Source organism: Sparus aurata, chromosome 9 (assembly GCF_900880675.1).
Source record: "Sparus aurata chromosome 9, fSpaAur1.1, whole genome shotgun sequence".
NCBI lineage: Eukaryota > Metazoa > Chordata > Actinopteri > Spariformes > Sparidae > Sparus > Sparus aurata.
This window is the reverse complement of record NC_044195.1, coordinates 26784136-26798753: the sequence shown is the minus strand read 5'-3', so window position 1 is coordinate 26798753 and position 14618 is coordinate 26784136. Positions and strand designations below refer to the sequence as shown.

The window sequence follows — 14618 nt, the reverse complement described above, 5'->3', positions numbered from 1 at the left end:
CCTCCGAAGTGGGACACAGCTTGAGTGTGAACGGCGCTCACTCACCCTCCAGCACGGGATTGGACTGCAGCAGCTGTTCCTTGACCTTATTCACCTCCTGGCCCTTCCCACACACCGCTGCCACGTATGACATCACCAGCTTACTGGCCTCTGGAACACACACAAACACACACAGATAAAAATATTAGGGTGAAGCCTTTTTGCGAGACATGACTGAGGAACAAGTGCGGCATGCCCTAAAAATTCCCCTTACCTCATCCCCCCTGACACCCATCATGGCAGGGTGGGGATCATTCATTAGTCTGGGGCAAGGGGAACCCATTCTGTTCAGCTAGACGGTGAACAATATTGCGTCATGTTATCATCATTCAAATGACTGATTTCGCTTGGAACCGGGAGGATGTACTGAAGAAACATGGCCGACAGAGACGGTCCACTTCACGTGTCAGGACCGAAGCTGATCTGACAGACTCGAGGAGAGTGCTGCGAGTGAAATGTGTTCTCAGATGTAATTTTCTGGATGAGAACGTGACACGGGGCTCAGAAGGCATCTTGTGCCCGTCTGAAACAAGTGACATGCCTTGTAGGATGACTGCTGGCATCAGGATCATCTCTCCTGTCCAGCGGAGATGACGGTGACCCAGAAACTGATGATGTGAGTAATGTGCCAAGGAGGGATGGAAGTGAGCTCGGCAGCGGCTGGCTGGTTCAGACTGCAGATGAGCCTGTCACACAAACAACTCGCAGACACCCTCGTGCATTTAGCCAAGGTGGAGGATGGTGTAGAGAGAGATCAAGAGTCAGTGCTTTGCTGAGTAACGCGGTAGGCACTGCTTGATCTTTTTTATCTCTCAGGGTAGCAGAATAAACTTCCTGAGTCATCGCTCTCAGACTGCAGGGATATGTTATGTCTCCTCTGCACTATGCTGGCATCTGATGATAAAAAAAAAGTTCGTCACAGCCGCGGCAAGACGAAGCACAAGAAATCCCCCAGCTCAGACACGAATGTCAATGACACGTATCGACGGGGCAGGCACGTTTTTGATGGCCTTATTTCACTACAAATCTTCGGGGGGCGATGAGATTAACAAAATCCAAAACTGATCTCATCGACTTGGCCGGGCAGCTTCTTGGAGTGGGGTTTTTAATATCCATGAGAGGTTGAGAAGACCCAAATGAAGGCTGGCACCGTGAAACATGGTCTGTCAAACGGTGCTGCGGCTATTACTGCTGTGTTCTGGACCAGTCATTGGCAATCTTACAGAGTGCGGACAAGGGATGATGATGATGACTGCGATATTCACGTCTATCAGCCGTCACTGATCTTCAGCCGGTGTATTGGTGCATCACCGAGTGTCGACAGTGGCTTTTGTCTAAATGATTATGCCGATGTGCGACTGGGAAAGTTATGTTGTCGAATCTGAGCTCCAGCCAGAGATCAATGTACTACCATTTTCAAACCATCAACCATCAATACTGGCAAATGACGGCATCAGTGCAGTAGCAAACCAATAAATGCTGTATGATAGACTGAATTTTAATAAGGAGAGGACAGTCATACGTACATAAATACGTACATAAAAGACTTCTGATAGCTTACATTGACATAAATCATTTTTTCAGTACTGCCCACACTTTGATTACAGCCACGTGGACGGATGCAACAGGAACCAAATAGACGTTGTGATGACGAATCACTCCCACACTTAAAGTCTGCTGAACACATGTATTAGCAGCGTGGTAAGATGACAGTTCTCTGGAATTGAAGCAGACAGCTTGAACTCCACCGCAATTAAGTTTAAGCTGCAGCACAGTCCAATAACTGCTTTTAGAGAGGGTCAATATGTATAATTCCATGTATGAATGCACGTCTGTGTCTTTACTGTGCAGGAAGATATTTTTACAAGTAAAATACGACTTATTTCTCACAGTTTGTGCTCTGCCAACTCAACATGACCTTTACCTGCCACACAGCGTTGCCAACAGAGACCAGGAAATTCCATTCCTCCTGGGTTTCTGTGAGGTATGTGAAGCTGCACCAGAGCATTCCCTCACCATTATAAAAATGAACAGAAATAAAGGCCCGGGGACACCGCTGCCTCCTGAATCAGCAGGAGAGAACAGTCTGCCGTGAGTTTTTAAGTTTCTTAACTGGCGAGTGAGGGAGGATCCTGCAAAGTGTCAGCACACCAGTGGGTACCGTCATGTATCGACATGATGTTCTCAAAGAAGTGGCATAAAAAAAAAAGGATGGCGCTGATCTAAATCTGCACTGTGGCTTTCGAGAATAACAATCCTTATCTTACGTCGGCCTTTAGCTATACGTTTTGACTACGCCTCAGACAAACCTTTGTTCGGCGCTGATGACACATTCTAACTCTGCAGGGATTTCTTGGCCTTCTACAGAGTATTCTTTTTTTTTTTCCCCCTGTTCTTAAATATTTTCCTTGTTGGCTTCTGACAAATACACAACTTTTCATGTTCGCACTGGCAGTAGATGCATTACTGATATCCATAGCCTTAAGGCGTGTGTTTATGCCAAGGACAACTGTGGTATGAACAGCAGGGTGATCAACCGTGAGTCAAATTTCCCCGGGTATAAACAAGAGCTGAACAACAGTTAGCGTTTTGCCTCTTACCGGTTTTCCCAGCCCCGCTCTCCCCTGTGATGAGGATGCACTGGTCCTTGTCCTGGTCCCTCAGTGAGCGGTAGGCCTCATCTGCCAGAGCGTAGCTGGAAGACAAAAAAAAAACAAAACACAAAGTCGTTAGCCTTCATATCACGAGCATGTGCTCTCAGCTTACACAATATTCTTATTTTCCAGGATATTTTTGGGGGTTGATTTACAAGATAGTAGTGTAAAAATAAAGTTCCCTAATCAATACCATGTGGGTTTATTGGAAATTAGGTCGCATCTGCGGGACAGCCACAGCGGCTTTATTTAGCTACACTGGCCGGTTCACATTTGGAGGATTTGGCTTCCATGTTTGGAAAACTTCCTACTTCTTTTCCTGAACTCTGTTACTATGTGAATGCTGCATTCAAAACACACACACAAAAAAGCTAAATTTATACGCTTAGAAGCCATTTTTCCTCAGGTGCACTCACTGTTTTAACCATCCCATAACTTTTACAGATCTTTCCGTGCTAAAAGATTACTCGAAAACTGATTATACGTTGGCAGGTGTCGCTGAGCATGTAAACCAACCCTCAGCAGATTGGTGAGTGATAAAGGAGGAGTGCCTATTATAAACGAAGCCTATTGTCACACATTCCAGGACAGTGATACAATGGGAAAGTGGGACTGGTTATTGCAGTTTCATCCCCCCTTACTGGAATCCAGAACAATATATTAGTTGTTCTCTTTATGGTTTGAGAGAAGGGCGCGGATGGTGTGAGGGCCACATCGCTATGTCAACTTTTTTATTTTGCGTGGCACAGTCGTCTGTAATTTCTGTGAGATACACCCACAAAGAGGGAACACTGAAGGGTGAGGCTGGAGCAATAGCTTTTTTTTTTTTTAACACAGCTTCCATTTGGCAAGAAAATAGTCGTGTACAGTGCTGCGAGAACCATGTTCTGACTTTCTCCTCCAGCAGGACACGAGACTGCAAATTAGCTTTTCCTCGACTCCCGTCCCCCCACCAGTACTTTGGCATTCATTACTCAGGAATTTTTTCCAAAGCCACGTCTGGTAATAGCTGTGATTTTACCTTATGACACACTTAAAATGTCTTTGCTGTGAGTTAGTTTGAGAAGTGGATTCGGAAGACTGTACTCATCCAAGACCTCCAACATGAGCCATGTAACGTTTAAGGAAACGTCTCCAGGAGTCTGTCTGGATCATCACGGGGGGGAACTGAGCTTAAAGTTAATGTGGGAGAGCATCAGTCAGAGCAAGTCACTGCCATGCTGAAGTTATATTATGCTCATTTTCAGATTCTTATCTTTTTTATGGTTACTACTGGGAAAATGTTTACATGCTGCAATGTTCAAGAAACACATTATTTTTCTCACACTAGCCATTGCCGCAGTACCTCTGTTGCCCCTCTGTTTGAACACTTACACTTACGCTCCTGTCACTTTAAGGCCCCGCCTCCCAAAAGCCCAGTCTGCTCTGATTGGGCAGCTCTCACATCGTAGCATAGCTTCCATACTGTGCGGACCACCGAGTGCATGTACTTACAGACTTCCACCAGTTGAGAGGCTAACTTCTGGTTTAGCCGTCCGCTAACTTGAATGAGAATAAAAACAACGCAATGATGCGGATATGTTATCAGACAGACTGGCTCAAATTCTGATAGAGAGAAGAGTAATTTCACAGGGGGTTGTAAAGCTAAAAAAAAAATAAACTGCATTTTTACAGATGCATTTGTTACTATGTAAGCTTATGGGAAGAAGAATGTTTGAGCCAGTGTGCATCACCTGTTGTTATCACATGGTTTGGCTGCTATGTCAAATTAGCTTCAAAGCCTGGCTTGTTTCCATGCGGCCTGGCTTTAGCTCTGCTGGTGTATTTGCCACTACAACCATGCTGGGGGCGTTGCTGACGGACTGACTTACCAACGGAAGTCCTGACAGCTCATTTGAAGGACACGGTTCCTTCAAATATATGGGCCGCTTGCACAGTATTTACTGTGTACGCTGCCAAGACCAGCTTTATAATAAAAGAAGAGATGGAAATCTAACTTTCTACAATGCAGGCTCTACAGGTGGACAGCTTTAATATAACTCACTGCTGCAAGCTTGAAAACCATCAAGGACTTAATCTTTTTAAACATCAAGCTAAGATCAACATCTTCGTGTCCGTATGTTTCACATTGAGTACAGGGTAAATCTAGCTTGAGGTAATTTTGGAGGAATGCCTCAAAATAGTCTCTCCCCAGTGTCTAATTTAGCCCTAGCCTGGAGGGTATAGGGGCACTCCAAGTCTCCCCGGTCTGAGTAATATCATTAATCAAGCATTTATATGCACAAAGTGTGCTAGACATGAATGCAGTAAGGAATGTCTGACATCCACAGACGCATGCAGCACTACTGACAGGCTCTGTAGCCGGGTCTGAAATGGGATAGTGAACTCTGTGTGCCGCGGCTGAAGTTACATTTACTTGCACAGGCAACGCTGTCAGATCGAAGCACACGGCACATCGTTATGTAGCGTGGCGTCTAGACAAGGTTCAAAGTGATTTCTGAGGGAGATGTTCGGATTGCATTTAAAGCTGAGCGCTGAACGGTTATGCAGCATCATGCTACCATTTGATCATTATCTTGTCCAACTTCCACAAATACACCAAGACGTGGAAAAAGCAGCTAATGTCTCAATCTAATTTGGGCTACATAGACGAATGTATTAGTGGAGTTCGGTGCGGTAAGGAGCAGAACTGGGAGCATATAATCACACGCTGAACTAACACTGACCTCTCGATTTTGAAAAGTAGCTGATTGCTAGTAAGAAGCCATGACTGAGAGGGGGCCAGAGATGGACAGCCAGATGAATGCATTCCAGGCCACAATACGACGTTAAAGCTCAGGCTGGCTAATGGAGCTTAAGGTTCTGCACCACCACACATGGTTTTGGACCAGAGCCCATGCAGCCCTGCAGTCCTTCTCCCTCATCGGCCCCCAGTGTGAGCCCTCCACCAATAAACCATCAGGAAAGGGGGTACACTAAAGCGGAGTTTCTCATCATAAAACTTCCTTTGGATCAAGCTTGTGAAGTTAGTTGCTCGAGGAGCTATGATGAACTATGCGTCCTTGGTATCTTGAGCTCTTCTAGCATGACAGAAGGATTCATGTGAACAGCGTTGATTTATTAGCAGAAAAAGATTCCAAGATGGTAGCCAGCAATATCATTCCTCGCCCCTGCTTGGCCTAGGGACTTCGCATTGGATTCACATCACACGCACAGCTGTGCAAAAATAAAAACCTTCATGGTTATGAAATTCATAGGATGAAGAGTATCGTTAGAGTTTGTTTGCAGAGGGAAGTGTCCTGTCAACAGCTTCGCAGATGTTTCTTTTATAATGGGAATCTACGGGAAACCATGTTTGAGACTGAAGGACTTTTCTTAGTTGTGAAGTTATTTTTGCAGCTCTCTCAATATATAGATCGGGCAGTCGTGCAGTCTTGCATTGCGCACAACAAACAAACCGCATTCACACCGGACAAAAAACCCAATAACAACTACTATTATCTGCCCTTCAATGGAAGAGGGTACCATGGGCATATATTCCTGGGTCAAATAACTCTGCAGTAGTTCTGTGTATTTCTTCGCTTCCGGTACAGCTGTGATGGAAAAATGATGCTAATTTTCACCTTTTCTGCAAGGGGATGCTGTGGTGCACGTTGGAGTTGAGGACATTGGTGCGTCAACACTTTTCAGTCCTGCTCTTATCAGTCGGTGTTGAGGTTGAAAGCGAGATTGAAGTAAGAAGATATCAGAATATAAACTCCTTGACAATGTCAGCGGTCTCCATGCTGTTCCCTGTTTTCTGGCGTGATCATGACTTTGAACATGACGCACCAGAAATGAAAAATAGAAAGGCAAACACCTTTCTACTAGCATCGGAAAGGATTCAATTGTTTCTTTGAAGTGGCTTGACTTATACACATTTTGGTGCGAAATGGTATTTGTTTCTCATTATTCCACTGATCCATAATTAACATGGATGTCGACAATTTCAGATTAACAAATAAATCACCCAACGTGCGTATTGGCCACAATTTTTACTGAACTTTACAGAGAACCTTACACGCTACATTTTTGGTGCCCTCATTTGCATGAAATCATTCCCTCTGTCCATCAGTGCACAAGCCTCTCACTCAGAAATCCCCACCCCCACAATATGGGATCACAGCCTGACGCCTGCCCCTCTCCTGTACACCGCGTAGCTGGTGTGGATGAGACTTGCCACGGGACATTACGTCACTGTTGAAAAGGCCAGCACAGCGCAGCAGATGTCTGCTTTGTGAAAACACTCCTGTTGCCTGACCTGATCCTGACAATGACCCAACCATCACACAATTATCTCACCCCGGAGGAGGCCAGTGTTGGGAGGGGGGTGTACCAGAAAAAGAGTTAGGGGTGTAGAATAGGAGTGGGAGGTCCTTTGCCCGACGCCCCGCCACACACACACACACACACACACACACACACACACACACACACACACACCAGCTAGTCATATGAATATGAATGCCCATTAATCACAATATGAATAGAAGTTAGCAGTCGCAAAGGCGCCACACCCTGAAATCCATGTTTAAATCTTCAACATTTAAATGAAAAGTCCAAGCCACAGCCGAAGTAGCTCATCTGTACTTTTATTCCCACATGCAAAAGCAAGAAAAACACGGCAGAGCTACAACTAATGTGCACCCCTGTGGCTAGAACATTGTGCTATCATTAGGGCCATGAAAGCAGTTCTGAACAGTAACGGGCTGTACCACTTCACAAATGTGAAAATCTAAATAACGATGAAGCACCAAGGTCACCATCAAAGGCAGAGGAAGCAGCGAGCGAGGCACCAAAATCCCAGCGGTCTCGCTGATTCAGTGTGCGAGGTTAGGCTGGGATAAGGCCTTGGACCAGAAGCGCTTGCTTGGCACCTCCCCTTCACATCTGCCTCCAGACTGTAATTTGGGCTTGCACGTGGCAGCGGTGAACACAAAGCCACACTGGCATGAGGTAAGCAGTAGAAAATAGTCTAGTCAGTTCTTTTTACTACCAACCTCTGGTAACTGGGACACAGGAGGAGATGATGGGCCTGCAGTGTGTGACCTGAATCTTAAAAAGGGTGGAGTGCTGTGAGGGCAGATTCTGCTCACTTTAAAGTTGTGATTTGTAGATGCTAATGAAGCTGTAATGTATGGTCTGGAGTGCAGCCCACCCAGCTACTGGAAGACGACAGGACTTGCTGCAAACAATAATAATCTTTGCCCTTATACTGACATGCAGCACATTAACATACTCTTTTGTACAACTTTGTTCGGTTTCCAGGCTGAAAATGGATGAGGATACTTTGATGCTAAATCCGGCTACCTTTCTATTATTTATTTGTATGCATGCGGGGGGGGGGGGGGGGGGGGGGGGTAGGGGGGTCAGTACAGTAGCCTGTGATCTCAGCTTGATCCGGCTCCTCCAGAGGCCACCGGAAATCCGCCCGGCTCTGATGGAGCGGCCAAGGAAGCAACTCTTTCCTGACGCTTTATGACCAGGTGGGAGAGTGGGTGGCTGCTGCGAGTAACTCACAGTCTGTACACTGGTGTGCTTTCAGAGGTTGTGGGCGAACCTGCTGGTGTGGGCAGGCAGGGACACACACACACACACACAAAAGGTCTTGCTTCTGACAGATGTGGCCCATCTGTGTATTGGTTATAACCAACCAACATGTTGCTGTGAAACAGGTGGTTAGGAGAGGATCAGCACACAGGGCAGGGACCTTGGAAATATCTGAAGCACAAGTCTATATTCAAGAGATCACTCTCAAGGTGCAATAAAGAATAAATTAAAGCTCAGAGTGACGTTCTTCTGCCACACATCTCTAATCTATTCGACGCTCACTACAGTAGACTTTGCCTGAGACCTGCTAAATTACTCATTGACACTCCGCCACCCACACACATCCAACTTTGAGGGGGTCCAGGGCTTTAATTTTCTTTTTCCTGCACAGCAATTTAGTGTTCCAGAGAACGGGGGGGGGGGGGGGGACACAGGCTGAAGTTGTTTGTCTGATCCTTGAAATGCAGGAAAGCAGCACGCTGAGCGAGGTAGCACAACATCCTCAAAGCAACACTCGCACAAACACTCCTCTGAGACGGATTTACATGAACCAGCATGCAGCAAGGAAACTGAATATTCAAATGACACCCAATTATCAGGTGTTGAAATGGGTTATTAGAGCTGATGGATTCGTCTGAGTCATGAGATTTCACACAATGATAAATGACAGACCTTGCTCCTTCGGCTAGAAGATAAAGAAAAACACACTTAAGGGGGAAAAAAAAAAAGAAATACATGGCCACATGCGCTCAGCCACAGACAGGATGATGGAAACAGAGGAGCAAGAAGGCTTTTTATAGCCCAGAAAGCACCAGCTCTGTCAGGTTTGAGGACTTCCTCTCTTCATCCTGTTCTTCAATTCACTCATTTCTCAGCCTTCCCACTGTGGCGTTTCTGGTCACTTCGGGCTCTCGGAGGCCTTGAAAAAGGGCAGTAAAGCACGACTTGACCGTGAAGTAAAGTTCTGCTGACATATACAGACCAACCGACCTTAAGATAAACATTCTGCACTTGACTTGTACGACAATTTCTCCTTGAAAGACTCTGAGAAGATGAGCTTGCTCTTCGATTCTCAGGACTGACACCAAAAGGAGATGTTTTGTTACAGGTAATTCTGTTTGATTCTGCTGTGGCTGCACTGGAATGATCCCAACATCACATTATACGTATCTTTGAATGACCTATGACCCGTCTCAAAAGTGGATTGTGTCCTATACACTAGATTGAATTTCTCGCCTCACAGTTGGATGCCTCCGCCAACCAGTTAAGTTCCTTCCAAGACTTTCATGGCATTCAAGGTATTATGTCAATTTCTTGGCAAAAGTTATATTGACCGGGCCGATTTTAGCCCCACAGGATTTATAGACAGCTTCGTCACATGATGCAACAACTACTGCGGTATTTCTATTACTGTGCAAGTTAATTGAGAGAAGTCAAATTCCCTTCTGTGTATTCGCATGCTTGGCCAATAGAACCAATTCTGATACAAGGATACAAGAGCCGTTGCCATGACAGTTGACTAATGCTTCGAATATGGATGTTGCTGCATAGAAAAGCTACAGGTTGTATTTTGTGGATGCTCAACACCAATCTTCAACCTGACAATACAGAAGATCCGTACAATCATTAAAAGTTGAAAGCTGGACAGCCAAGATAAGTGTCACCAATTCAGTATCCGACCACACGTGGAATATGGTCACAATCTCTGTATCAGTTTGTGAGTGGTTCTGCAGAACGTTATGATGTCACGGATAAGTTGACCTTTGGATCTGAGATGTAATCACTTCATTATTTCTTATCCTGGTAGACATCTGAGTGAATGTGCGTCTTAATTAGTGTATGAATTCTTGATTTTTGGCCAAAAATATGTTCCGTGAGGTCACAGTGACCTTTGACCACTTAAATGTAATCAGTTCATCCTCGACGTCAAGTTGACATTTGTGGAAAATCCGAAGAAATTCCCTCAAGGAATTCCAGAGCTACCGTGTTCATGAAAATGAGACGGACAGATGGACGGACAGTCAAACCGAAAAAAAAAATGACATAATGCCCTCGGCCACAGATGTCGCCTGAACGGAGACATAAAAAAAAAAACAGTGTGAGCCCGACAGGCATTGCAACCAGCCCAGCACACTTACTCACCCATATACAAAGGCTGCATAGAAATAAACTGTTATGCCTAATTTAGTACAAAATCACTTGGCATGTCTTCAAAGAGGCAAAGGCCTCAGGCTGACCATGTGACCCACTGAGCCCATTCAGACTATAGACGGAGTCATTGTGGGTTTGACCAACACTGTAATGTTGCCCAGATCGGCACCACAGTGGTGGGTGACACCTTCTCCAGCTCCACACCAGCAAAATGAGGCCACCACAGACTGGGAGGGTTTCAGTGGAAGGGAATAAAGTTGTCAAGGGTTCTTTTTTTTCCAGAGTAAAAGTAAACTGTTTACAGAGAAGCAGAAGAGTTGGAAGGTAAAAGAGACGTGGCTTTCGTTCATAAGATGTAGGGAAGCTGAGACCGTTTCAACTTTTTTGGAGAAGCGAATCAAAGCAACTGACATCCCACAGCAAAGGCTGAGAGTAAGACCTCCTCCAACGAGACATAAATACACCTTCAACACAGTGAAAACAGCATGACAGTGTGCAATCTTGTCCCAACGGCTCATCTCCCATCTGCATCTCATGACTTCAGCTCAAGAATCTGATAACACTACGATCAGCCTACAGTGTAAACAATGGACAGCCAAAAAATCTAAGGAAAAATTATTGAGCGAGAGTATCCAGTTTTTTCCTACAGATTTTTCCTAAGCTGTCTTCAACTAAATCGCATCTTCATGTGGTATATTTGTTGTTGCAACCTCAAGTTAAACTGCAGGATGCAGGTCTGACCTGATTCACAGAGTGCATGTGCTTCATTCAACTGAAAACAGACAACACACTGATAACTATCGATAGTTTTTGCCTCGATATAGCAGCAGCTTGGCGGAGGAGATTAGCCGACACAAGCTTAACCCCGCAACGATGTCGGGCAAATTAGATTTCCATTAGCTTTTACTGTTTTTTGTTTTTTTTTGCTGTGTAATGCCAGCCTGACCCTTTTGGGACGTCTTGGCCAAATTTCCACAGCCAGCTGAATCCTCAATCCACATAAATCGCTTCCAAATCTGTTTGACAGCTTGTTTGATTCCATGTGACCAACCGCAAGCTGCCCCTACCCGGACTGCAGACAAGCCGCACAGTGAAAAGGAGAAACTTCAGTAGAGAAGCAGCAGATTCTACACTGTATTGCTTCAATTGCAGTGTTGCTGTGCTCGACCAGATACGCGAAAACGTGCATAGACATCTTAAAATGTAGATTAAATTACACCTGAGGTAAAAAAAAAAAAGTAGCAGTTAGACCCCAATAGTGTGTCCCAACAAAACCATAATATTTTTTGGTCCTTTTTTAAAACGCAGATAATAGCTACTGACCTGAAAAATAAATACAAAATATATCTTAGAGTCCATGATATAATGTCCCATTGTGGACCAATATTTTACACTGATATGGGTCTTATCTTTTTGCCTACACTTTGGTATGCCTCTGCTGTATTTTATCCAAGCTGTGTACACAGATAGAAAAAAAAAAAAGCTCGATGCCAATTGTTCTGGCCATGAATAGAGAGATTTCACAATGGTATTTGGAGCGTCACAGGCAAAAGAAAAACCTATAAAATCCAATCTTATTCCACAGAAGCAATAAAGGTAATGTTTAACCAGTGTCGTATTAACCTATTGGCGGATGCATTGTCTTTGAAAACAGAGGAATTCATAATCTGTCTCTATTAATGATTGTCAGCAGGCTGAGCAGTTGCTACCAAACAAGGCTTGGGTCAAACATTATGAGAAATATGGTTAATTAAAATGTAGTCTATACAGAATAATAAGAAGAATACTAATAATAATACATATACTGTTTCTGGCATTTTGTCTTTTTTAACAGCTTCCACCCCTGGTCAAGACCCGGCCAAAATTTATCAAAGACATTATGTTTACACTGGGAAATCTACCAACAACGTAATGGAGGAAACATAATTAGGTATCAATTGTCAGTATTAGTAAATTTAAACACCCAGCTGTGTTCTGGATCTATAAGCTCGAGGGGGAGAAAGAGACGGGAACTGTGTGTGTCTCGCAGAAGAAGTCAGCGGGAGACTGCTGCCTCTATGCACAAATGTAGCAATTGATTACAAATGGTTGCATTATCCAATTTAACACATTTGCATTTCATTCCAGGGATGAAGAGGTGGGTGGGAAAAGGAACACACACACACTTTCCCGATCATTTCTCTCGAGGTTCACCGAGCTCACCATTACGCCAACACACATGCTGGAGAGGACTCACTCTGCCCACCCGAGTCAAAATGCCACTCCAACGAGTGCCCACTTAAATCTACCTACGTACAGGTTCTGTTCTCCTTGAAACCAGTCCTCTTTATGTAATAACAAAACAGTGGGCACGTGGCAGCCTGTTACCCAACAACAGCAGCTGTGATGGAGAACAAAATATGAATGCACGAATCCAAAAAGATATGTGCTATTATATAGAGACTTTATTAACACCAACATCCATAGTCCTTTATAACTAAAACCTTTTGTAGGTGAGTGTGTTTAAACAGCATCTCAATGCAGAACTTTCAAGGTGAGGACCAAACAGACACATTATCTTACAAAATATACCCCTTTTACTTATTGCCTGGGCTCCAACTGACAAAACAGGAAGTGCAAACACAGGTATGATGCCATAGCACAGTAAACGGCTCCAAAGTCCAGCCTTGCCCCAGATAGCGCGGTAAGTTCCCATGGAGCTTTTATCTTAACCCTGCTTGTAAAACAACACCCGGTCTTATACCGAATGATTGGATTTAAAATTAATCCTAACTCAACCGAACGGGCAGTTGGGAGTTTCATGTTGCATAACACAGCCTCACTGGGAAATTCGGCTAAATACAGCAAAACTGCTAAAACCACATGCACAATTCTTTCCGAAAGCCCAAAAGAAATCCTATAACCTGTTGAGAAGCCACACATGATCTTAAATGTGCATTTGGTTTCAGCCGATACCCATCAAGGAGACTGATAACCCGCATTTGAAACCGATATATGCAATTTGCAGTAAAGATTGAAGATCTCAGTGACAAAATTCAGAATAATAAGCACAATATACTCATGTAGTCTACTTCAAGGGTTACTCCAAGTGTGTTTACAGGTCTTGAGGAGAAACTTCTGCACATGTGAAAAAAGAAGTGTAAAGTGTTTTGTGGCTCCAGAGTAAGCTGCATGTAATCTGATGAATTGCCTCCTGTGATGTCACTCAGTTGCTACATTGCATTGTGGGTAACGTAGGCGCTGGGTTTTGTAAAGGAAGAAGAATGCGTGTTCCTAAACTGTCCGTAATGAGTTCGACAGTGTTACAGAAGTGCCCTGCTGCGTGGATTGTTTTTCAAAACCTGGCAACTACATTTCCCACAATGCAATTTAGCCACTAAGTGACATCTTCACATTACATACATTTCCTCTTCAGCCCCATAAGGCTTTATACTACTTCATCACATATGCATAACCACTCCCTAAGCATTAGAATTACATTACGTTGACCTTCAAGTGCAATTTTGAACAAATCTACTTGAGTATTTTCTGCTACTCTATACTTCCTCTCCACTGCTTTTATTTGATTACTTCACTCATTACTTTGAAGACTATCCATAGGCTGTTACTTGTGACACGTAACCAATCAGATAGTGTTGTGGGCGGGGAATTGAGGAAGACCACAGACAGAAAGCTGCTTCAGAGCCGATAATGTTGTGTTGAATTAATATAGTTGACTGGCAATCTGACTGCTGATGCTGTCAATCGAAAAATAATCAATATCCGCCCAAATAATTTGCAGTGCAATAATCGTTCTATCCCCAATGTACATAGATATTATTTAGGATGAGTTTGTTGGAGGGAATGCTTCTTGGCGTGATGCTGATCAGGCAGGCACTTGACACAATTAGCTTACCCTCACACCTGACCTCTGATCTTCTTCTGTGCTTTTGACACGGGGGGCACTGCAGTTATAGCAATGATTGATTTAACACAATCAATGCTTCTTGATCTCTGTCAAGCATGCGTACTATATACACTGCAGATCCTGCAACACTCCGGAGATTTGACAGATTTTGTTTACAGCTAAGTCATTATTTAGTTGTGCAAGAGCAAAGAAAAAAAACTTTACCGAAGCAGATAAAAGACCACAATCCCACATGACATGGAAATCAACATATGACATGCTGTGATGAGGCGCAGCAT

General features: G+C 44.1%; 1 protein-coding gene across 4 annotated transcripts in view; it reads right to left on the bottom strand.

The window, feature by feature from the left end:
* Positions 1 to 14618, bottom strand: part of myo1b (myosin IB) — a 71126-nt gene that overhangs the window by 36471 nt on the left and 20037 nt on the right. For all 4 annotated transcript variants that reach the window (XM_030427579.1, XM_030427580.1, XM_030427581.1 and 1 more), the window contains exons 4-5: positions 2640 to 2734; positions 46 to 150 (exon numbers count right to left, since the gene is read on the bottom strand). In XM_030427579.1, coding sequence (XP_030283439.1) covers positions 46 to 150; positions 2640 to 2734 — 200 coding nt within the window. The remainder of the gene's footprint in view (positions 1 to 45; positions 151 to 2639; positions 2735 to 14618) is intronic.